This window comes from Rhipicephalus microplus, chromosome 4 (assembly GCF_043290135.1).
Source record: "Rhipicephalus microplus isolate Deutch F79 chromosome 4, USDA_Rmic, whole genome shotgun sequence".
Lineage (NCBI taxonomy): Eukaryota > Metazoa > Arthropoda > Arachnida > Ixodida > Ixodidae > Rhipicephalus > Rhipicephalus microplus.
In genome coordinates this window covers 114753161-114777640 of record NC_134703.1, presented here as the reverse complement: position 1 = coordinate 114777640, position 24480 = coordinate 114753161, and the positions used below count along the sequence as shown (strand labels likewise).

General features: G+C 45.3%; 1 protein-coding gene across 1 annotated transcript; it reads right to left on the bottom strand.

Annotated features, from left to right (window-relative positions):
• Nucleotides 1–2989: 2989 nt before the first annotated feature.
• LOC119172304 (chromobox protein homolog 1) lies at nt 2990–24440 on the bottom strand. The gene is made up of 5 exons (XM_037423358.2): nt 24335–24440; nt 23425–23559; nt 16131–16314; nt 3690–3787; nt 2990–3578 (listed from the first exon to the last, which is right to left on the bottom strand). The coding sequence occupies exons 1-5, from the start codon at nt 24409–24411 to the stop codon at nt 3431–3433; spliced, it is 642 nt and encodes a 213-aa protein (XP_037279255.2). The 5' UTR covers nt 24412–24440; the 3' UTR covers nt 2990–3430.
• Nucleotides 24441–24480: the final 40 nt, after the last annotated feature.

Below are 24480 nucleotides of genomic sequence, written 5' to 3'. Positions count from 1 at the left end.
AGTTGCTAACTGGAACCAGTTGCAACTGGCATCAACTGGGACCAGTTAGTTCCCAACTGGGACCAGTTGCTAACTGGAACCAGTTGCAACTGGCATCAACTGGGACCAGTTAGTTCCCAACTGGGACCAGTTGATACCAGTTAATACCAGTTGAAACCAGTTAGATTCCCAGTTACAGATTTTCACTAGGGATACAAGACCCTTAGCAACTGGTTTCCAATGGGGCCCAACAGGGGCCAGTTGGCCTCAAGTAATCCCAGTAGCAGGCAAAACCACTAGGTAAATCGACGAGGTTTGAAGTTGCCGCACCATGCCTCAATACTGCGAGCGTGCAGGGTATCGCCATCGAGGCACTCCTCGGGTCAAGAGGTCGTAGGTTCGAACTCGGCCACATCGTGAACGTGCGGCTGATGTACACCGTAAAAACTACATTGGTCAAAATTGACAATGTCCCCAATTATAGCAAAGTTGTTTTTACTTCATTCAAGTTGCGTACTGGTCATGAGACTACACGATTGGTGGAGGGAATTCTTGAAGAACTTTCTTAAAAGATTTTTGCTTTCATTTTGCTAAGAGCTGAGGACGCACCGGCTTAAAGGCATTCTAGAAGCATCTGACGGTGCAGGCACAGAGGAAGGAGTACTTCAAAATTATTTTCTACCCGTTTGGTCATGGTTTTTAGTGCGAAACGTTGGCGCACGCACAACTTTCTATTGGTAGGGGGCGGGTGAGGCGAAATTCCGTCGACGAGCCCTTCCTGAACACTGCATACAGTGCGATTGAGCTTGATCACCTGCTAGTCACATTCCATTTGGGGCCTTGTTGCCAGTATCAGAGGTCGTCGGGTGATGTTCTCTTCAGAGATGCCCGCCAGATTGATGGCCAGGGGAAAAAAAAGAAGTCACCTTTCCCCCAAAAATTTTCATTTTGCTTGCGCATATATACTACCGCACGAACGAACATACATGCAAGTATGGTTCACCCCCCCCCCCCCTTGAAAGGTTTTCTGTCTAAGCCCCTGCTAGATGCGACTTCACTAGGGTGTTAGGATGAGCGCGCCTCGCGTCGAAAAACGCACTGGAGCGCCGCCATCTTGGACAGATAACGTTGTAGTCTCGCATCTGCATCAAACAATGTCATGGTGACCTAGCACGCACGAAAACGCCTGGGCCAGTACATTCACAGTTTCATGACAGTGATCGTTTCATATTACGGCGCATAAAACCGTCAAAACAAACGCTCATTAGCCCAAGACGGCGTCGCCATGAATCGAAAATAAGATCACTGCAACATGAACTTTCCAGGTGAACCTCGGTTGAGGCAATGAAATGATTAAGGACAAAGTTCATTTTTTATAACACTGGTAAGCTACACTTTGACAACTGTGTGAGCTGCACCTTTGACAACGCATTATGTTGCACTCTGTTAAGCCGTTGACCCAAGTTTCTATGTTGCCTAATCATCTGCCCAAAACTTCGAAGGCTACAGCAGTCATATGTGCACGAGTTGCTTAGATTCCAAACGACTAGAAAGCAGGCCTGGTACTTCAGTCACCTTAGAATTTTCAGCGTTCGGTGTACTAAATTATCTGGCTTTTTCTTCTCTCGAGTCTATCCTGTTGTTGACAAACATTACACTCTGAAATGTCATATGCTACAACTGTGAGTGGAGGCATGCTCCAGTGCAACCTTCACACATTGTGATAAACCTTACTCCATGCGCAGGTGAAGGCATCGCTCTGTGCAAGATTGTACAAGCACGTCCACACTAAACTGTGAACAGGGCTCGGCACAGCCTCACCGACCCAGTGCATTAAACCGAAACGATACACATGGACACTGCGTTGTTGCTACATTTCACAGCAAAGCAAGAGCTGCATGCTCTGGTGCTGTAGCTTATGCAGCTAATGCCCTGGGACACGATTCTCGTGGTGTCCACTTAGTGGACATGTCTGCATCGGTGAAGAGTGTTCAGTTACGCAAAAAAAAAAGGTACTTTTGACCGCCACCGACTCATCGAACCTGCCAGCATATTCCCCGCCAAGAGAAAAAGGAAGTGGATGAAATGTGCAGCAACAGAACTTCTAAACTTCACAAGTCTGAAATTGCGCATGAACTTGTTGAGACATTTGAAGAACGATGCAGAGAATGTGTACCTACCTTTCAGTGTGTCAGTAGGGCGACTGCATTAAACATGATTTCAACGCTAACGTGATAAGAGTTCATGCATGGCCTCCGAGATGCGCATTCAAAAGCAGATCTCTGGAGAGCATTAGTCGCGTCAAAGTGATGTTGCGGAAGAAAGACTGGAAAACAGGCAGCGCTTTTCGCACAGCTGATCAGTGGAGGCCAAGTGGACACCGCGTGAATAGTTCCCCTGTGTGGCAGGCGGCTACGAGTAAGAGTGGAGAGGCCAGTACATACTACCCATAGGTTCCAACTATGCAAGCATTTGTGTTGGCGTTCTTTGGAAACGATAACAGCTGCAGACAAGAGGATAAAAAGTAACAAATACACATCATGGGCCTCTTCAGCATTTTATTGACCGCTGGCCAAAACAGGGCATTACAAATGACAAGCCAACCTCTGCAGGCTGCTATGGTACATGACTGGTGGCCCAGTTCGAGTAACAGCCTGGATGTAATAGACAGGCCTATAAAGGGCCCGCATCTTGGAGAGAAACACCAGTTACCAAAGTGAGATGAACACAAGAAAAAAAAAAGGGCAATGTAATGACATAAAGCGAACTGGACATGGGCTCAAGAAGCCGACGGAACCGTCGCTTAAAAAAAAAAAAAAGCACATAGATGAGCGCGCTACACAAGAGGGCAAATGTGTAAAAATAAACATGTGGTATATGACTTCTCACGAACACACTAGAAGCCTGTAGGCTTACAGGGAAATAGAAAGGGGGACGTAAAAAGTGAAAAGAACTGGGCATAAAAAGAAAAACTAATTCTCACTTTTTTTTTCAAACATTGTACTAGTAACTCATATAGATAATTTTTCCCTAAAAAAAAAAATTGCAGTGGGTGTCAACAATATGCTGTCCCGCATTTTGGTAGCCAATTGTAGGTGGGAAGCCACTGCGATACAAGCCAATGGACCCCAGCATGTGCCCCTGGCTCAATGCAGCACTAACAATGATCAATGAAATTACGATCACTCGCTTTACTTCACGGGGATGTCACCAAAGGCCAGATAGTACTACACAAGGCATCGCTATTTACGGCCCATGTTGAGGCTGCGAGAGGCTCATTCTGCCTGTCACCACCAGCAGCAACTTTGCCGACTTGTTCCATGTAAAGCTGTTGTCCCAAGGGGCACATGCTCAGGTCCATTATCTCCACTGGAGGGTGCCGGCGCGTAATTCAGGCCAATTCATGGAGCGCGGATGGGCGACCGGAAGAGGCCTGAACCGGCTGTGCCCCTCACGAAGCTTCCTCGGCATCTTCGGGCTTGGCATTGCTTGAGTTCGTGTGCCATGTCAACCTCTCCTCGTAGAATTGGATGACCACTTGGGGACACTTGACGTTGGCCAGCCGCGATGGAACCAGGTCTGCCTCATCACTGTTTTTCCTGCGATGGCACAATTCCAAACAATTTTAGGATAAAGGAATCGAGGTTGTGGTGGAATAGGTGCTGTCTGAACTCAGAGGAGTGATAGTGCCACACTGGCTAGGTACTCACCATTTTATCAAGAACATGAGCTCCCCACTGGAGTCCGTAGCACCAATGATCCGCTCTGGCTCTAGCCCCCGATCAAAGCCGCGGGGTTGCCCATCGTCCTGCATTACCAAGGAGATTTCGCTTCAGTTAGCACATCTCCAGTAACTTGGAGCACTATGTTATTTACATCAAAGCTCAATGCACCAATATTTCCCTTTGCGGTAAAACATATACCTGAGAAGTGTGTGTTGGCTGTGACGTTTATTGTTATCGGTGTGCGGCGCCGATTTGAAGTGTGTAACCATAACAGTGATAGTGATTATGAACTGAAGCACTGCAACTATGCGTGTGTTCATGCGGCGGTCTCGAGGCAAGCTCTCGAGCGATGGGTCCGCGCAGTTTATGGCAGAGAAGCATTGGAGTGCAAAGATCCGGCCACGCCCCGACTCCTAGTTCCGCCTTCGACGGTTCTGGGTTTGTTCTGGGCTGGGCATCACCCCACCTGTCGGCGGATTCAGTTGGAAGCGACGTTCTCACAGCTGGCTGCTGTTTCGGTCGCGGTGTGAGACGCTGTGCAGCGAGCTGTTTTGGTTCTATTCGTGGCAGCTGTTGCAACGCCGTTCTCAGCGAGAGTCCATGAGGGTACAGGCGTAGACTGCTGTGCTGGGATGTCTCTGGCAGTTATCCGCTAAGCCGAACAAAGTCACGGAACGACTCCTGAAGCACGAAGCGCCCCGCCTACGCACGTTGCCAAGACAGTACGGTGAGTGGAAAACTCCAACCTTAAAAGACACTAAAGTCAAATAAAATAACAATTTACGCCTTTGCCCAGATGCGTGGTGCTATAGTGCTCAGTCTATGGTTGCACGGCGGGCATGCTGGTTATTCATGTTGCTCTAGGTATAGCGCATCCAGGACGGGACAGAGAAGAAGACGCAGAACACATACACGGCGATATCTTTCAACAATGTGGTTTAATCCGAGAAACAGCAATACTTATACCCAAACATGGCACGTCACACCCACGTGCTAGAACCAGAAAATTGTGATCTACCGCAACTCATGCGACATCCAAATAATGCAATTCTTTCAATGATAATGATAATAATGGCTTGCTTATACATGTGTCCCCAAACTTAGCAATGAATTTCGCTTATATAATGAGCCTTGTCATTTGGTTAGTGCTTCTTCCGATTATGCTGGTGCGATTAAAGAGAGGTTGGCACCCGCAATCTTTACAGTGAATTGCAAGAAAACCCCCAGGCTGTGCCTTGGCCACGTTATTCTTGTGTTCGTTCAGCCTATCATTGATGCATCTACCCGTTTGGCCTATATAGCATGTATCACACGTTAATGGGATCCGGTAGATGACTCCTGTGATACATGCGACGAACCTAATCGCACACATGTGCCACAAGCACTTGCAAAACAAACTCGCCGCTACCTGCAGCAGCCGAATTGCTTTGCCGGTATGAACGGGGCGGAAGTCCGGAGGTCACTCAGCTGACTACAGATCTGATGTGGCATCACTAGAACTTTAGTTGCCTTTCCTGTAAAACCAGGTCAGTGTTGGACGTGCTCGCGATAGGTCGCGATTAGGAGAAAGAACATTTAGGTATACTAGGGAAGTCACTTAAAATATATTGTTAAACACACACGGTGCTTGCTATAGCCTTGAAATTTGATGGCAGCATACCATCAAGAGTGTCAGCTTATGCACAGTTCACACTCGCAGAACGTTGCTCAACAACTAAGAAGTAACAACTGGGACAGTGGTTAACTTACACTCATCTTGTGGGTACAAGTGTGTTCTTTTCCAAGACCATTCTTGGTTTGTTTAATCAACACGCTTCCTGTGTCGAGCTATGAACGTAGTTCATCAGCACTCGTCCTGGGCACTTGCTTTTCGTGTGTCTGTGCTTAAGTGGTGTGCTGCATGTATGGGGTTGCTTGCCCTTCTTCGTTTGACATTTTAAGTTCTTGCCAGCACATTCACGGCTTTACCCAGAAACTAAATTGTTTTTCACATGCGCTTTTGCAAAATGGGACCATGTGCAACCACGCTGCATTATTACCTCAGAAATGAGGAGTCTGACAGGTTCACACACCGATGTACCATATTTAGGAGGTCGCAATGTCTATATGAGAGTGCACTACTCAGGAAATTCAAGGACTTTCAAAGATGCCGAAAAATTCCAGGACTTTCGAGGGCTTTGAAAATGCACTTTTGAAATTCAAAGGTTTTCAAGGACCGGTACGAACCTTGGCTGTCTCTCAAAACATCTCTTGGTTTTAGGACTTCAAACTCCGAATATTATTATAACTGAAAATTCAAGGTGTTGGTTTCTCGTAGAAGGCATTGGTGTACTCGATTCTATTATGATGGGCACATCACATATGCGACATGGTACATTTACCCAGCAACAAAACACATAGAACCGACGCTTGGGTAGGCAGAGTAGGCCTAGCGTATAAAGTGTGGGCGCAAAAGGGGAAGGGGGGAGAGACACAAAAGTTGGAGGTGCAGTACTGTTTCCTTCGCTGTCTTTTGGTACGGTGGCATGCACGTCTCGCAGCCATGGATCTTTGCCCAGATGCGTGGTGCTATAGTGCCACTCTATGGTACCATTATAACAAACTACAGAAGTGTGGTGGCGAGAGCACTTCTGCAGTGCCGCAACTGTTGCACGAGAAAAGAGTGTCATGCACGATTAAAAAAAAAGCCTCTGCTGCAACAGCCACTTCTCAGAAAATTTGAGATAGCATTTGTGCAATCCGGAGATTAGGTCATAACACAGGAGTCCCCCGGAAAATTCGCGAGAGTTGACAGGCATGCCTTGGGTGCTTTAACTTTCCTTTGGCAACCCTTGCAAAGGGAACGTGTTGAGCTCACTGAACACCCATTTCAAGCAAGAAGCGCACCATTTTGGTGGCTTTAAAGTCTCGGCATGAGTGAGCTGACCATCTGTGAGTGGCAGCTTCAGCAGGGGCCCCTTTTCAGGCGCAAATACAACAGACAAGGTTTCCCTCCCTTGCAAAGGCTACCAATTTGAAATAGAGCAGCGTGTCGCTAATTCCATCACATAAGCAGTGCTATCGCTTTATGACAGTTACTGTCGAGCTGATACAGTTGAAACCATGTGAACAAAGTTTGATGCACCATGTGGGCTGGTGCAAAATACCATGGTTTGAGACAGGTCATAATACATTTTGTGACTGTGTTTGAGCCATAAATGCGTTTCTTTCATGCCTTTGCAGGCCTTACATTGCGCTGACAGTCTTTTCCCATTGCACTCGAGAAATATGCACTCTCATTACATTCGTGTTTATTTTTTTTTTCTTCCTGGTTGCAATGAAAAGTCACACATAGCATTAAAATAAAGTAAATACAGTGCTTCTGAAATGAATTAGGCAGATGCAGTAAGCAAAGCTGAGGCATGCAAGATAAGTGTCTCCTGCCTAGAGCTGCTGCTCTTGTTGGAGACTCGTGTCTGCCATTGAGTAGTCCATTTCTTCAGAAGGGTTACACAGCAGAGTAGGGTTTTGTGCGTTATCCGACTGGTATGTAGCGTTTGTCCACAACCAGCACAGCCCCCACAACATAGAACGAATGCATGGGAAACTTGCTATGTTGAAACTGTGACACAGACTGAGCAAAATGATTGATATGTGGGGTTTAACGTCCCAAAACCACCATATGATTATGAGAGACGCCATAGTGGAGGGCTCCGGGAATTCTGACCACCTGGTGTTCTTTAAGGTGCACCCAAATCTGAGCACATGGGCCTACAACATTTCCGCCTCCATCGGAAATGCAGCCGCCACAGCCGGGATGCGAACCCGCGACCTGCGGGTCAGCAGCCGAGTACCTTAGCCACTAGGCCACCGCGGCGGGGCGACTGAGCAAAATGAGCGACAATGCTCACTTGTCATTAGAGCTCAGCATTTTTAGATTAATCTGAAAAAATCAGAAACAGTTCACTTACAGTAAAAGTTTTGGCAATTCGGATTTATCCAATCAACTGCAATTTTAAAAGGGCATTCTCAGAGTTCAAAAGGCATCTTCAAGGCCGTGAATCATTCGCCAAAAGGAGCACAACTACGTCTGTGACAGCAACCTCAAAAAGTACGCTTGTGCCTATTACAACTATAGTCGACTCTTGTTAACACGAAGTTCACGGGGATTGTCGAAAACTTCCAATTAAATGAAATTCCAATTAACCACAGCAAACCGTTCGATTCCCGGCTGCGGCGGCTGCATTTCCGATGGAGGCAGAAATGTTGTAGGCCCGTGTGCTCAGATTTGGGGGCACGTTAAAGAACCCCAGGTGGTCGAAATTTCCGGAGCCCTCCACTACGGCGTCTCTCATAATCATATGGTGGTTTTGGGACGTTAAACCCCACAAATCAATCAATCAATCAACCACAGCAAACCAAAAATAAATTTACTTCAAAGCAGTTAACGAAAAAATCGGCAATTGCAGTTTGCTTTTGACTGCTAAATCTTGCAGCAGAAAGCAAGTCTTGCAGTCTGTACGTATATGTGCCTGAAAGCTTCCTCTGCGTTGCTCTCAGCAGCAAAAAACCGGTGCGCGAGGCCAAGGCCCGCGGCTACATCAGCAGCTCGCGGTTGTGGCTCACTTGCAACATCGTTGTCATCCACTTCTGTCTTGTGACTATCCTTACTATCTTAACGATCTCAGCGCCCGTCAACGCACCGCACGTTTCTACGGCACTGTCAGTAGCAACGCATTCTTCGAACGGGACGTCACCGATAGCTGGCAGGAGACTGTCAACAGCTATCTCACTTGTGTCTGCTTCCCCTGCTGTACGAAATGAATCATTTGCAGCACTTGCAACTAAACCGCATGTTCTAAAGCGGTTCGCGATGGTCTCGTCCTTTACGCGACCTCAAGCATATGTACAGCACATAGAAGGCTCACCTCATATTTTGTTGAATTGTCCATACACAACAGCATTCGCTTTATGTTTCCAATAAAGTACTTTCATGCTCTTTATAATCCCCTGGTCCATAGGTTACAACACTGATGTGTTCGCTGACAGGTAAGTGACATAAATAGCACGTGTGCACTACACTGGTCCACAAGCAGCAACATTTTGTGTTTCGCTAACGCCAACTTGCGATCCAATTTCATCAGCCAATCCTTGAGTATGTCTGCGGTCATACAAGCTTTCCTGTTAGACGCATAGTTCACAGGCAACATTTTTCACAGCCTTGAGAAATAGAGGCGTAGTGGCTTTGCCGATTAGAAGCAGGCAAAGAAGCCCGTCACGTTGGCCGCCATCAGCATTGACACTCACTCTTGACTCCGCTTACCTCCAGCGCAGTAACAGTCTTTAAAGGTCAGTGCCTTCTCTGGAAACATTCTGTAAAAAAGTGCCATCTCATCGGCATTGAAGATATCTTGTCGCTGATATTCGTCCAAGTATTTGCAAAGCTTATTTTCTCTCCACATAGCACATGCTGCTGCGTTGACGGCACCCCTTTATCCACTCACGCTTTCAAACACCATATCATGGCGTTTGACGACGAAGTGAAATTCTCGATGCCTAGAATGGTCGCAAGCAATGAGCCTTTCGCTGCAATGATCTTTCCGCTGAGCGGAAGTCGGCTGCTTCGCGCCTCCCAGTCCAGACGAGCAACACTTGCTCCAAATCCGGGTGGGCGCCAGTGCGCATCCTCTTGCGAAACAACTTAAACTGGCCATTTTCAAAAACGTCCAGCAACGAGTGCTCGCTTTTGAGAATGTTTGACAGGGTATTCGGATTGATGCTACACTACCGGGCAATATCTTGCTTGGCAATGCCTCCTACTCCCACTTTTTAAAAAATCCCTACTTTTGTCGCCAAGTCTAGCGTTCGATAGGACCCGTGAGTTCCCATAGTCGTGACTGCACCTGAAATACACGTAGAGCTCCGTTGCACGTGGAAAAGCTGTCCGCTCAACGAGACAAATGGTTAGGCCCAGCGCTTGCTCACTGCCATTGGTACTGCACAGGTCACTCACAGAATTGCCTCGCCGCTTTGTGGTCTGAGACGAAGCAGCTGCGATGCCAACGGCGCCGGTAAGCTGCAGGAAGCATAGGACTGCGGCGCTTTGGTCAGCTGCGATGCCCTTGAGCGCCGGCCGCACAGACATAGTTCTTTTGCACTCTAATGCTAGCAAATTTGTCAAATATTATTACAATTTTCTCCGGGAATTTGATTGAAAATTCGAATTACCTGAAATTTCAGGCTTCTACTTTCAAATTAACGAGCATTTCTTTCCACTGAATTGCATGCAAAATGACGAGACCTCCATTCCACTTCCAATTAGGCGATTTCGAATTATCTGGAGTCGACTGTAGCTTTAAAGGACCAGTCAACAACTCTGAGGTGAAAAAGTTATCAAGAGAAATATGTGCACTTTTGCTTTCTGAACATGCTGTTGCAAGGATTTAGCGAATTTGTGATTTATTAAGGAAGTTACAGGGGTTAGAACATCGATTTCAGCTGGTTTCAAATTTTTGCACGGCCTCGTCACCCCTCTCCTTCGCAGGAAGGGGAAGGAATAGCCCGGTGTCGTGACTGGTTTAGACCAATCGACGAGCTGTGTGCTATGTGTCAAGTCGCGACCTTGCGTCTCTGCATGTGAAAGGAGGATTGGCCAGGCGCAAGAAAGCAGCGCGGGAATTGTTTTTCCAAATCGAGGCTGTGCACAGCGCTACAACATTCAGAAAACGTGATCCCTGCGGTCCACTCTGCAGACTGCTAAGCTTTTTTTTTTTTTTTTTTGGGGGGGGGGGGGGGGGGTGTAAAAAAATCAGAGCGTGTTGAGTGGCCCTTTAAGGTTGCAATACGAACAAACATAGGTGTTTCGTAATGAAGTATTTGGGCTTGTGTGCAATATATGCTTGTGCGGTCAAGCCTTCCAGACATTGAACCTCAAGAGGACACATTGGCAACAGCAGTAGCAGTATACAAAAACAGCCTTATTAACAGGATAAATAAACCTCAAGAAATGAAAAAATAGAGAAAAAGAATTATCAACTACAGAGAAAAACAATCTCATTGGAAATGACTACCAATAGGACTACATTGCAATAACTTATAATGCAAAATTAAATGCTGAATTTTAGAGAATTGGGGATTTACGTGAAATAAGCTCCGATAACACCAAATTTTTTTCAAAATACCAAACAGCAAGAAGGAGAGGGAAAAAAAGGTTTCAAGAGTTGTAACCTCCGAAAACATGGAGCCTTACTCATCCTGCAGCTTGACCCGCCGCTTTCACAGCCTATCAATAAAGTGCCACCATTTCCTCATTCATGCTTCTGCTGGCGCATAGCGTGCGTTCACGCTTGGCATCAAAGGGAGCGAAAACGACAAAACTTATTGGAAATTAATTTGCTTCGCCACCGAAGAGACTGGGAAAATGCACTGCGATGTCAACACGAAAAAGATCAGTCCTGGAGAATTCACACTGGAGAAGAATTCAAGTGAAAATGCCGGAGTGGCCGCAAAACCACGTTTGCGCCCATAGAAAATGTTCACATTCGTTCTATCCCCACCGCCGTTTTCACCACTTGAGAACTCATTCCATTTCGCCCGTTTCCTGAGCATTGAAAAGCATTAAAATCTGTACAGAATTCTACTTATGCATGCAGAGCACTGAAAAGAAACAGTTCACACTTTTACTATAAAAGTTCTTTCGAGAAATACGCTAGATGAAACAACATGAGCGGACGCATTCAGCCAGCAGTGCAAACGCCAGATGCGTTCAGGCATACTGACACGCTGCTGCTACTTCTCGTGTTCGCAGCAATCGTAATCTAAAACCAGGCTCCCGATGAACGAGTCCTTGTCAAGGTCGCGAGCTCTCTGGTTTTGCGCGGGTAGTTTGCCATTGCGTCGGTGGGAGCCGCCGCCGTTGCCTTTACTACCATGTTGAATTAGCAGCTGGTTGTTTACATCTCGTGGTTTAAGGGCTAGAGCAGCTGATGCAGCCAAAGCTCTGAAGCAAAAAGGCAATCTGTTATCGCATGGGGAAAAAAAAAATTGCCTCTGACCGATTTTTTTCGCATCGAACTCGCAGCGTGGTTTTCAGGCCACTTAGACGGCGAAGTGAGAGGAATTCCAGTGAGTTTTGCCATGTTCACTCCCTTCGAGGCCAAGTGGGAACAGGCTTTCCTACCACAGATTAGCCACGTTGCCCCGTTCGCATGCAGCGGTCAATCACGCGTTAGTATCATCCGCGGTGGCTGGGGAAACTGTTCACGTAACACCAGATCACTGCGTATTTTATATAATGTAGTCCATCCAAAGCAACCTTAAAGTTACCATCGTTACAAAATTCGCATCATCAAGATTTTACTGAATTGTGGTGGACCCATAACTATCATGCTCGCTGAACCCATTATCATCATGCTCGGAGGTGCTTTCACACTTCCGCAGACTTCTCGCGTTGGCTTTGCACTTGTGTCTTTGCACTGGTGGTGTGAATGTGCAGCACGTGCTTTCTTTCATGTTTCAATCGGTTGGTGCCAAAGGAATGAACTTCAGTAGTCTTCAATCATTGAACTCTCTAGCATCTACTTCTCTATATCAAAGAGATTGTGGCTGCATGTGCTCGTGCATGCAAGTTTAGAAGGAGGTGAAGCAGGGGTGCCTCTGAGAGTGACAGGATGGGGCCTCGACTTTTGCAAGGTGTACGGCTATCTATGGCTGTGGCGGCCTGACACTGTGCCAACTGGGTTACAACACCACCTAGGGAATGGCATCGCTTGGTGATGTTTACGGTCTGACATGACAGCCATTCAAATAGATGGTGGGAGCATAATAAACAAAACCTTTACATCGCTAATATTAAATAACCCGAGTGAAATAACAAACATTGTGAAGCACGAACTAAACTAACTCCAACATTGGTTGTTTGCTTAGCCTACACTGACGCACCAAGGAAAGCAGGTAAGGCAATCTTGAAGAACTATTTATGAAGATTATGTTGAAGAAATTAAAAAGGTTTTCGTGATATTAGGAAGGCAACAAAAAAATTTGCTGCAGGTCTCACCAGCTGACGAAGTGCTCAAGTGTCAATGATTTGCCATGTTCCAATGTTCCTTTTACTTGCCAATGTTCCAAAATTGGAACATACGAAACCTAATTTTTTATTTCCTCTCCAATATATCGCATATTAAAATTTTATGTTTACGCATACTCACTGATGCTTGGGAAAAACGTAGCAGTTTTAATTTCTATTATGAACCTACAGAGAATCATTCGATAAAATTTTAAAAAACAGGCATATTTTGCGCTCCTTGACCACCAGATGTTTGTTGCATTATTCCCAGGAAAAAGTAATGTTGCAGTGAGCAAAGCAGAACTAAAATATCGGCAAATAGTTCGGGATTACGCGGCAATACAATAAAAAAATAACAAAGACAATCTAGTTTTCAGCTTGAGAGTTTTGTGCGGATGTTCCTTTTTTGGAACATTGGCGTTTCACAGTGTCAAACGCAGCGTAGACGCGCGCGAGCGTTTCGCCTCGTTCTGTCTTTTTTTGCCTTGTCGATGGCGCCCGCCGGGCGGCGCTTGGCAGAAACTTGAACATAAGCTTTCGTGGGCGTCATTTTGAGTTTGCCAGACACGTGAAAAGAGCAGCATTGAACTACAATGCCTAGCTGCATCAATCCCTGTGAATGTAAGTAGAAAACTACCTTGCGGCTGGTTTTATTTTTGTAGTACTGTGCTTTACACCGCAATAACTTTCGTTGTAGGTCATGGCACAACGCTTCCTCACATTGGAAGCAGCAATTGACCTTTTGTTCAGCCTTCCCGATGACGAACGCGAAGGTGCGTCTGTATGCCAATTGCCGCCTGTTGAAGATGACAATATTACTGACGAGGAGCAGGTGAACGAAAACGACTTTTCTGAAGCTGTTCCCGAGGATGTTTGTAGGCACGTTGAAGTTATGCAGTGCAGCGATCAAGACGTTGATTCGCCTTCTGCATGTTCGAGTCCTGAGCCACGACGAAAGAAACCAGCGGGGCGGCAATTCACTGCTGGAAAAGGACGCAAAGCTTCAACGAACGCTCGGAAAACAAATACTCTAAAGCACTCCCATACACCAGTATGGGGTGACCATGCCACGTTTGACAAAACACTTCCCAGCGAGAGTCCTCCGTTGTTGCTAGAGGCATGTCCTGATCTTGCAAACATGAGCCCATTTATGCTGTTCAGCAAATTTATTTCTCCGGAGTATCTTGGTTCACTGGCTGAACTGCAAGATATGCACTCCAAAAAAGGGAGGAGGTGGACGTCACAGGAGCGGACATAGGTCAGTTTTTCGGCCTCTTACTTTTCAGCGGGTACCACTCCGTTCCGTCTGAGGACTCGTATTGGAGCACTGTAGAAGATCTTTGTGTGCCTATAGTCGCGACAGTGATGGCCTGCAACAGGTTGCGGCAGCTGAAAAGGTTCTTTCATGTTGTTGACAACACTCAGTTGAAAGCAGGCGAGAAAATGGGCAAACTTCAGCCGTTTTACGACGAAATCACCAAATGTTTCCGCCAGTTTGGAGTGTTCAATGAAAGCCTCAGCATCGACGAGTCAATGGTGCCCTATTATGGCCGCCACTTGTGCAAAATGTTCATTCGTGGTAAACCCATTCGATTTGGGTACAAAATATGGATGATGTGCTCTTCGAATGGGTACCCCTATGCGATGGAAATATATTGTGAAAGGAACGAAAAGGACAACAAGATACCTCTCGGGATCAGGGTTGTTAGCAATATGGTATCGGTCCTGGAAGCGCCTGAACATCACGAAGTCTACTTTGACAACTTCACTTCGCACGGCCTCTTGACGAAACTGGCTGACCAGGGGATTCTAGCGACAGGGACTGTGTGAGATACAAGAACCGGTGGTTGTCCACTGAAGAGCTTGAAAAACATCGAAAAGGAAGAAATAGAATCTTTCCACTACAAGTGTGACGGGGCAGTCTGCGCATGCAGGTGGAAAGACAATGCAGTCGTCACAGTTTCTTCTAACCACCTCAGCCATGAGCCTGTTGGAAGTGCGAAACGCTCCTCACGACGCTCAAACAAAAAGGTGGAGATTGCTCAACCTAATTGATCAGAAAATACAACGAGGGCAGGGGCGGAGTAGATGTGATGGACCGCCTCCTCGGAAGCTATCGACCGAGACTGAGGAGCAAGAAATGGTGCTGGAACCTTTCCAGCAATGGTTTGAACATGGCTGTCGTCGCAGGATGGCTCCTCCATTGCGAGCTTCACAAGGGTAGTGATGCCGCCATGACGCACATCGCCTTTCGGCAAGACGTCACCATGTCCTTGCTGCAGCTCAAGCAGAAACTCAATGTAAGACCTGGACCCTGGGTTCATCCGAGACATGAGGACAGAAAAACTGATGGCCACTACATCATCTCAACGACTCAGGAAAGGTGCGCGGAATGCAAGAAGAATACAAGAAATCAGTGCCAGCAGTGCAAAAAGCGGCTGCACAAGAAAGGCTTTGCCGCTTACCATGGTTTGTGATTTGCTCACTGTAGTACACCAGTAGTATGAAAGAAGAAATTTTCATAAAGTGTTATAAATATTTATACTTTTCAGAGACATCGTATGATGCTAAATATTATTCTTCAGTTATCCTGAATAAGGAAACCCGACTGAAAAGTCAATAAAAGTTGTTCCAGAGAAAATGTGTTTTCTATATGGGAAATGCCAATGTTCCAAAAATGGAACATGCGAAAAAACATGCTCAGTCATTGTGAATGTGGCTGTATTTTTGATCATAGTTAATTTAGAAGGCCAATGCAAATTATCAACATAAATTTTAGTTTTTTTCCTGCTGCTTCATAGTGCTGCATTTAAAAGGTTAAAGCCATGCCATTTTGAAATAGCCCAAAATGAATGCAAAAAAAAAAATTTTTTTTTTTAAAGAAGCCCACGAAGGTGGAAGTTGGCTGAATGCTGTGCTCCCAAGCGTGCACAGAAATTTCGAGTGAATTTTTGCCTGTTGTGGTGCCTTTTGCAGTTCTTGTCGCAAGGCTAAAGCGAAGTTTAGCTACTATTTTGACCAAGATTCTCGTTTATAATTGAACAACAGATGCTTGAGGGCTTAAACATGTACACTATTCATGGTTTTAAAACTAATTTGTCAACCACCCTTTTCCCATTAAGAGCTTTGCCTGCCTCCGACTACAATGCAACGCAGCCGCAGTGGCGCACAGTTGCGCACTACTGGACAAGTTTTTTCGGGTAAACAAACCAAATCGTGCACTATCTGCAAAAGCAAACTTTGTGCACTTGACCTCAGAATGTTAGTTTTGAACCAGAGCAGAAAGAAGGTGGCAAAAGGGTCAAGACTATCATCTTAGAAAACAGATATGATGTGAAATATCCCTTGCGTCCCACTGAACCCTATGATGAGATATGACACACCTCTGGTGGCTGCCGTAACTCGGAGGCAGTCTTTGGTTTCTTCTTCTTGGGCTCGTCAGCAGCACCGTTGGCCTTGGCTCCAGTTGAACGCTTCTTCTCCTCACGTTTCTTGCGGTTGTCCTCAAATTCTTGGATCAGCTCAGGACAATCCAAATTAGAGTGTGGTTCCCAGGTGTTTTCTGAGCTGGTTGTGCAGAGAGGAAACGAGGCAGAAAATGAGAAAATAGCTTCACAACTTGAGTAGCTTATGCCATCACAGTCTACAATCTCAAATGCGGCAGCGCTATGAGCCATGGGCATCCAAAAAATCAAGAAACCATTCCTTCACCTTTCCGGGCCTTTCAATAATCTTGAGTGTTTGCTGTGACATCAGCATGCTTGTCTGTTCATGAGAGCCACTGCTAAACTAACGAATAGAGCATAGCAAGGGCTTCTTTTTGATCATCAAATATGTTCAACTGCGCTATTACAATAACATTTCATGTCTATGCGGTTGTTGGAGACTCGCGCACATCTGCAACAATTTCAAGCTCTGGGTAGTTTAGGGGCCCTTTTAGGGTAGATACATGTTTCGATAGCCCCATTTCAGATGTTTTTAAGGTCTTTTAAAGTAGCGACATAAGCAGAAAGCTTGCTATAACATTGGTTTCAAAACAATACAGACAGCACTACGCATTAGGAGTACAAAAGATGGATTAGAAATGTTGTCTTGGTACACTACGTTTGTATCATAACTGAAACTTAACAGCGGTAATGCACTAGCTAGGACAACTTTTGAATTAGGCTAGTCCTTTCAACTCCGTTTTACTTTTGTTTACAGTCGCTAAGAAACTTTATAACGCCACTTCTGCTTATCGAAGTACTGATCTATTGAAGCAGCAAAATCGCTATCACTGCTTCAGATTTCACCCCCTACCACCGACATCTCCCATCCTCACAATTAGATCGTTGAACACATTTCTGACTGCTAAGGATCATAGAGCTTCACCTGTTTTTGAACTCTGATACACATGGAACCAAATATGAAATGGGATGCATGCTAGTACACCAACAACTTGTCAAATAACATAGCACATAGTAACTTGGTATCCCTGGCGCATAACATGTCAGACTATAGTTTTTACCCGTGTTTACCTTCAAAGAATCGGAACATAAAATTAGGCTGTCCTGTCAATGATGCCAAGTGATCACTCTTCACAAGGTCAGTCATGTTTGTGCACTCAGTTACTATCACAGACAACACAAACTAGTCCCCTCAAGCATCTTTAACAATGACTTATTCCATACTTGCAGCACGTAGAAAAGTTTTTAGAAAAAAAAAACACACGAATTTCTGCTAGTTTTCAATTGAATTGTCACTTAGGAATACAGTGCTTAGCATGGTTTATTGATTTGTTCTAGGAGGTCTGAAAGTGTGAGTATTACAGAATTCCGCAGAGAAACTGGTGAAAGATTATTTCTAATATCCTCCTGAGTGAGCCACCAGAAGGTTACCCCATGAAGTTTATCTTATAGAGCAAATGGGTTAAAAGGTTCACCTGCTATGTGGCAATGGTATTGTGAGCATCATCTGTTTGTTGGCGTAACAGCTTAAAGGGACAGTCTACCGTTCTTCATTGCTCTCCTGTTAGACGTCACAATAAAAAGAGGTCCATGTGAAGTGTCTAACCTTGCAGTCGTTTCTCTGGAAAGTGTGTAGAAATTTTTTAAAGAGAATTTTTCTGTCCACGTTAGGTCTTTTTCCATTGGTGGTATAAATGCCCACAACTCTAGACTGAGCCGGAGAAAGTTTGAAACTGAAATTGTGTGCGGTTTTCGCAGGTTTTATCAAGTTTAATTATTAATAAAACAAATACCTCAGTGGTCATTTTAGACACACACACTTGTAGCGTACTCGCCCCACGGAGGCGCAAAAAGAAGGCACCTACACTCCTTGAAGTTTGGGACAAGACTAGTTTATTTTCCAAGAAAAACGGGCTTCAAAAGCGACAACCAAAAGGGGCGTGGCTGCGTATCTCCCGTGGCCCTCCGGAGATAACGTGAGGCATGTTGGCGGCGTCTGCGCCTTGCACCTCTGCATACGAATTGGTATGCGCACACAAATAAAATTATCGCGATCACCGGTATCATCGCCCGCTGTGGTCGCGTGTCTCCGCCTTTCGCAGGCAGGCATGCAAGCAAGTGAACACATCGCCGGCAGTGCCATCAGGCGCCTACTTGAACGCATGAGAGAGAGAAAAAAAATTAGTCTGTGAACAGACTAATTAGCACTGCAAACTGCTCCTGGCTGCTCTCAACACAGCAAAAGCACTCTCGCTCTACCAATGAATGAAAGTGCTCCTGCACCTTTTCCAGCACTGAAACACGCTGGCTCTGAAGAGAGCACTTTAAGCGTGCCCCTGCTCTCTCAATGGAATTCGCCATAAGGCACCGCAATGAACTATAAGCGCAATGAAAAACAAAAATGAAGATCTGAGTTATATACATAATTGGACGGTTGTGGGACACCAAAACCCACCAAGCTCATAACCAGAGCATTCCTTAGCAGCCAAAAGTTTACCTTCAAGTGGTTAAGCAGCGCATACTTTTTAAAGCTTGTTTTTCGCCAGCTGATGAGGATGGCTGGTACTCCTCAAGCGAGTTCAGTCCCTGTCAGGGGAACACTAAAGAGCAAAACATTTTTTTGAATATTGGTGAAGTAAAATTTCACAATCCCAACAACACCATTCTTACCGCGACATGACGTTTCGTAAGTGAGGAAACTGGGGAAAAGAAAATGCGGGTGGCAATGCTACCTTGAGATTCGCGACACCACCACAAATCATGACGTCAGATTCTAAAGCCGCCTGCTGGGTCCTACGTAGTCATCTGTGGGTGCCACAGAACTAGCATACAAGGTTTCAAAAATTTTCATGGGGCCAACGTGGCGAAAAAAGAAAAAAAAATTCATGTTGAAATTCCTGATGTCGCGCGCGGAAATTTTGGAATGCAATTTTGGAATGAAACTTTAACTTTGATTTTTTCTTTAATAATGAACCTACGATAGTGAAACATGTGAGTGCAGTTTGTCAATCTGAGACAAGCTATTTCTTGTAAGAGTTGCTCTAAGGCCGGCTGCTGTGTTGTAGTAGCCAGGATCAACACCAGCCTGCCGCAAGTTATCAAGCGTGCCACTATTTTCATTGCTTAACTGATGTGTACAATCTGATAGTCCAAACAAAACAGTGCGCGGGCCTGCATGGACATCTTTAGGGGCACACTGCCAAAGCACCCCATCAGTGTCTTGGGTTTTTCTGCAAAACGTTTGGTCAAAATATATCATCTATACACACAATTCTCTTTGTTCACGGCGTCTTTGTGAAAGCCTCCCCCGGACTTACATTGCCCTGCGTCCGGAGTTTACAGTCAGCTGCGGGCACACCAACTATTCACACTTTGCGTCTCAGTGTTTGTCTATGAACTTAACCATGTCTTGTATTCTGTAAGACAGCAATCAGACACTTAATTGACATTAAAATAGCCATGATTGCCATATTGTAATCCTTGTAGGCTTTAGCATACATCCCCATAAACTAATCTAAATGTATCCTGCAAATTTGAGCAGAAAGATAACTTTGCTTCAATGATTAAAATTTAAGTTTTGTTTTCTCAAAATATCAAATTCATTTTCAAGGAGAGTTGTAAAAACCAAAACCAGACAACATTTATGCTGCAGTGCAATTCTAAAAAGGAAAGTTTGCTTTTATGAAAAAAAAAAAGGAAAACGAAACTATTGTCATGGAGAGACACAATTTTTTTTAATTAAGTGTTTTCTAAAAGTAATTGAGAAGTTAATAGCTGCATGTATGATCAGTCTCCAGAACACACAGCCGATCCTGGATATATCGAACTCGAAGAAGATCGCGAAACAGTTCGATATATCGAGAATTCGAAATACAGGATATGCATACTTAAGACCTAAATTGAAGAATTTCAGGCCTCTGAAATCGTTACAAGAGCTAAGATAACTATTTGCTCAAAAACAAGGTGTGAACTGCAAGTTACCACACTTTATTTAGTCTGTAAACTTGTCTTGCTTCTTGCGCCCTGTCAAGTTCCAGTAATCCTTAATATCATTGAAACTTTTCAATAAGAGAACTTGGCGCCTTCGGCCACAACGTTGGTTGACGCAGAACGCTGATGCAAGCTTTACAGCGCGGCAAAAGCTTGGTTAGCGGCAGCAGCGAGGGCGTTTGCATATTCATCATACATGCACTTCCGCGGCACCGGCAGCCAAAATCTCAGCATCAATGCATTCAGAAACTGCAATATCATCTATACCGATGAAGTCGTTACTGTTCGAGATGATGGCTGAAAAATGCTGATAAGTCGCAGAATTCACTGAGGCACCGTACGCCGTTGTTAGCGGTCATGACGCACCCGAAGTTATCACCTGGCCCACAAGGAACGTTTACAACACAGTGTTTCACTTGACGTCGCCCCAAGCGCCAGTCATAATTCTGATCGCTACGTGCGGGTCAACATTCAGTTAAACCCCCGAATGAGGATTTTTCAGGAACGGGACGCGAAGTGCATAAGACGCAACGCCGAGTTTTCACCATCGACATGTTGGCGATATCGATGTCACTATGGCTTTGTAGCTGGCAGCCCATGCTTTTAGCGACTTTGATGCAAAAAGATGAAAAAAAAAAAAAGCATAGCCTCCGAGACACGTAGCACAAAGGAAGCACATATCGAAGGCCATGCTTTTCAGGCTTGCTTGCCATTGTTCGCTAACAACAAGGAAGGGAATGCGAATCACATGCGAACATTGCACTGAGATCGCCGAGTCACTTCCCATTCTCATTTCGGTGCCCTCGGCAATCTGTCTTTTGGAAAACAGTACGTCCGTGCGCTAAGACCTACAGATCACGCATCAAACGTACAGATGTAGCAAGTGCCGCGCAACGAATTGGATCAGCGCGATGGAACACCCGTTTTTTTTTTTTTTTCGTCACCTGCATGCAAAAAAGGGTCGGAACTTGTTAGAACGCGGCCTAAAATTGATGAATATTTGCTGGGAAAAATGCACTCCCTGGGCTTCGGGGCAGCGTTCGATATAACGTATGTTCTGCCGTGTGGGAGTTCAATATACGGGTGCACCGGTCCCATACTTTTGCATGGGAAGTTCAAAGGAATTTTTCAACTGTTCGATATAGCCAATAATTCTATATATCTGGGATCGACTGCATAGGTACCCTAAAGAAGATTTTTGCCACCATGATTTTGTTAGTCGAATTGACAGATTGAGTGCTGAAATGGGTAGATGCCTTATTTCAGGCCGAAACGAACAGGAAATAATGAATCTAATGAGCATTTGTTAACTGCCACATCTAGCAGCTTGTCGGGAACACTGGAGGAGGTGACGTTCAATGCCTTTGGAAACAGGAGTGCCAACCATGCCGGCCATTGACTGCGTCTTTCAAACTGCCCTGCTACAGCTATGGTTCATAGTGTAGGACACATCTCAGCGTCTTAGTGGAAAAGGAAGTGGGATGTAAAGGAGCAGTGGAAGAAGGGAAGTTGCAAGACAAGAAAGCGCAAGACTTGTTTGAAGTCACATCCATCAATGTACAGCTCCTAGTGTGTACACAAACCTCCGCAAACACAACTGACAACTGGGTCTACTGAGCAGAATTTCAATGTTTTCGTCACGTTCTCCTGTTCTTGTTCAGTATGAATATAATCAATCTTGTTTTTATTAGAGGGGTTATGCGTTTCTGAAATACAGCTAGAAATGTTAGCATTAATCATGACAAAAGCAATGCCACATGTTTTGGTGCATTAAAACTACATGATGTCGTATTAGGCAGATCGGAAGCAAAAGCACGAGTTTGAACAAGGAGCAAATTGCTTAAATAATGCTGCCCTTCATTTTAATGCACATCTTCAACAAGGCTTCTTAAAGCAAGTTTTGTGCAGCCAGCCAAACAGAAAGCAAACTCAATTACTTCAAACCAGACTGCATACAGCATAGAATGAATACTGCTAGCATAAGTACTAACAGCTTAGAGCCATTGTGTATATTTTATTATAAATAGCTACAAAAAATGGGCAAAAACGAAACCAGAGCCATTACTTTGGGTGAACAATCAAATGGGTATATAAGGTACCTTTCTCTTTACACAACAGACCCTCCAGACAGAAGCATTCAACCCATCCACCACCTCTTCATAGAAAGATTTTATTACTGCATTTAATTTGTTGTGTTACTCAATGAACACACGATTTTTATATTTGCCCCAAATGTTTTGTAGATGATGCTTTCGATACATGTGCAATTAAAATGCTAAACGACTACTAGCCAACTGTTATTGAATTAAGGAGCTACACATCTTTTAGAAGTGGGATCCCAAGTTTTGTCAATGACTTGCCCAAAGTGAATTAAACAGACCACGGATCTTGCCAGCCATAAAGCCACACTTTGCATGGCGATCATGATTTCACATATCAAACAATCTGCAAAGGCACACAAAAAGTATGCACGCCCCAATTTGTTTCCACAAGGTATCAGTGGAATTTTACATGTGCAGCCGCGCATAGAGAAAAGCACACAAGGAAGAAACGATTGGTGGACATGACAACTGGAGAATGCGGTTGCGGTTGCCCTGCCGAAAAATTTCTTCCTTTCATTGCTTATCTCCGTGCACAGCTTCCCACATTAAGTTTAGAAGGACATAGTGCCTGGACTGTAAACACAATTATTTTGCATCAGTGCCAACCTTCATTCACAAAGTTCTTGAACTCCCTGCTCCTTGTTCAGGGATATATATATATATATATATGTTCTTCACAATACAATCTTATTCAGTTGAAGATGGGAAAATTTCACAGAACCATGTTACCCATAGAAACTGACTTATTATAAAATGCATGGTAAATGGGTCGAACAGTGTATAAGTAGTAGACCTGAACAATTTCGGGATAACATGGAACTTGCAGTGGTGGCTTAATGGTCTTGAACTCAAGACTACGGTGAAACGAAACATGTGGCTTGTGTTGACCACCGTCAAAGGTTCACCTCACAGTTCGTACAAGAACTTTTTGTATGTTGCACGTGACACACTGAGCAGCTCACGACACGTGCCATTTCGCCCTCCTGGAAATGCGGTCGCCGGGAGTCGAACCTCGGGCGTAGCAACACAATCCACGTGCTGAGCTACCACGGCGGGTGGCAGCGAAACTAGACTACCGCGACATACACTCTGGACTCGCTGCATGCACGCAAAGTCGAACTGATTGGCCAGCAGCTTACTCTGGGTAGCCTTTCCACTTGAGGAAGTATTCCACGCGTCCGTTGCGGACTCTCTTGTCCAGGATCTTCTCGACCGTGAATTCCTCGGAGCCGGAGGAGTTTCCATCGGGTGATTTGCGTTTCGCCGACATTGTGCTGCAGAAGGAACGCAGTGTGTTTCAACAAAACGAGTCACAAAACAAGTCCACAGAAGCAAGCGTGAACACACGCGCGGGAAAAGGAAGAAACGGTCACACCAAGTCGCGCCCCTGCGAAGGCACTTGCTCTGCTAAATTGCTTTCATCCTTAACAAGGGAAAGCGAAGTTCGGGTGAACCGCTGCTATCACACAAGCAACTTCGCTGCTGCAGTTCCCCGCCGAAGACGGCCACGGAGAATAAAGCGAAAACACGTTTAGGCCGCACTAACATTTGAAAGGGAGCACGCTAACAAGGATACAACGCCGATACGCGTGCATTACGCCGCGTTAAAGGATCGCAGTTTACACGCTTACACAACGGTCAAGCAACTGAAACCCTTGCTTGCACAATGGATTCGTGAACCAACGGTCCAGGTCGAAAGACGCCGTCGACTACACACATTAGGCTTAACTCTGCAGACGTAAAGCAGCATCGGAATACGAACCACTGCGAGCAACCCGAACAAAGCGGAGACAGCTCGAGCAGCCGGGCGAATCGTGAGTGGATCGCGTCGAAGTATTTGCGCAACGAACAGCGAGTATGCAGGGCGCACAATTCGTAACAACGTGACCGCCATGTTAACAAACGTTCTTTAAAAACTGTCACCAACTGAACCGCGAGAGAAAGAAAATTGACCGGGGGCGGCCGACAAACAGAGATGATAGCTTTCGTAACAATGCACGGGTCAATAACGCCACTTCACGCGCAGCGAAGTTCGTTACTCTCATTTACCTGTAACGGTGAAGAACTCGGTCGAAAACTACAGGCGGCGGGAAAACGTTCGATGGCATACAAACAACGCTTAGCATGGAATACAAGAACCGCAGTAAATGCAGCAAATGATTAGAACATGTACTTTAATATTTGTGATCAAAACT

Excerpts from the sequence above, each read along its gene's own strand:
- LOC119172304 (XM_037423358.2), bottom strand. The coding sequence starts at position 24,411 with ATGCTAAGCGTTGTTTGTATGCCATCGAACGTTTTCCCGCCGCCTGTA. Across the intron at positions 3,788-16,130 it reads AGTTACGGCAGCCACCAGAG|GACGATGGGCAACCCCGCGG; the intron begins GTGTGTCATATC and ends TTGGTAATGCAG. Across the intron at positions 3,579-3,689 it reads CTCATGTTCTTGATAAAATG|GAAAAACAGTGATGAGGCAG; the intron begins GTGAGTACCTAG and ends GTGCCATCGCAG.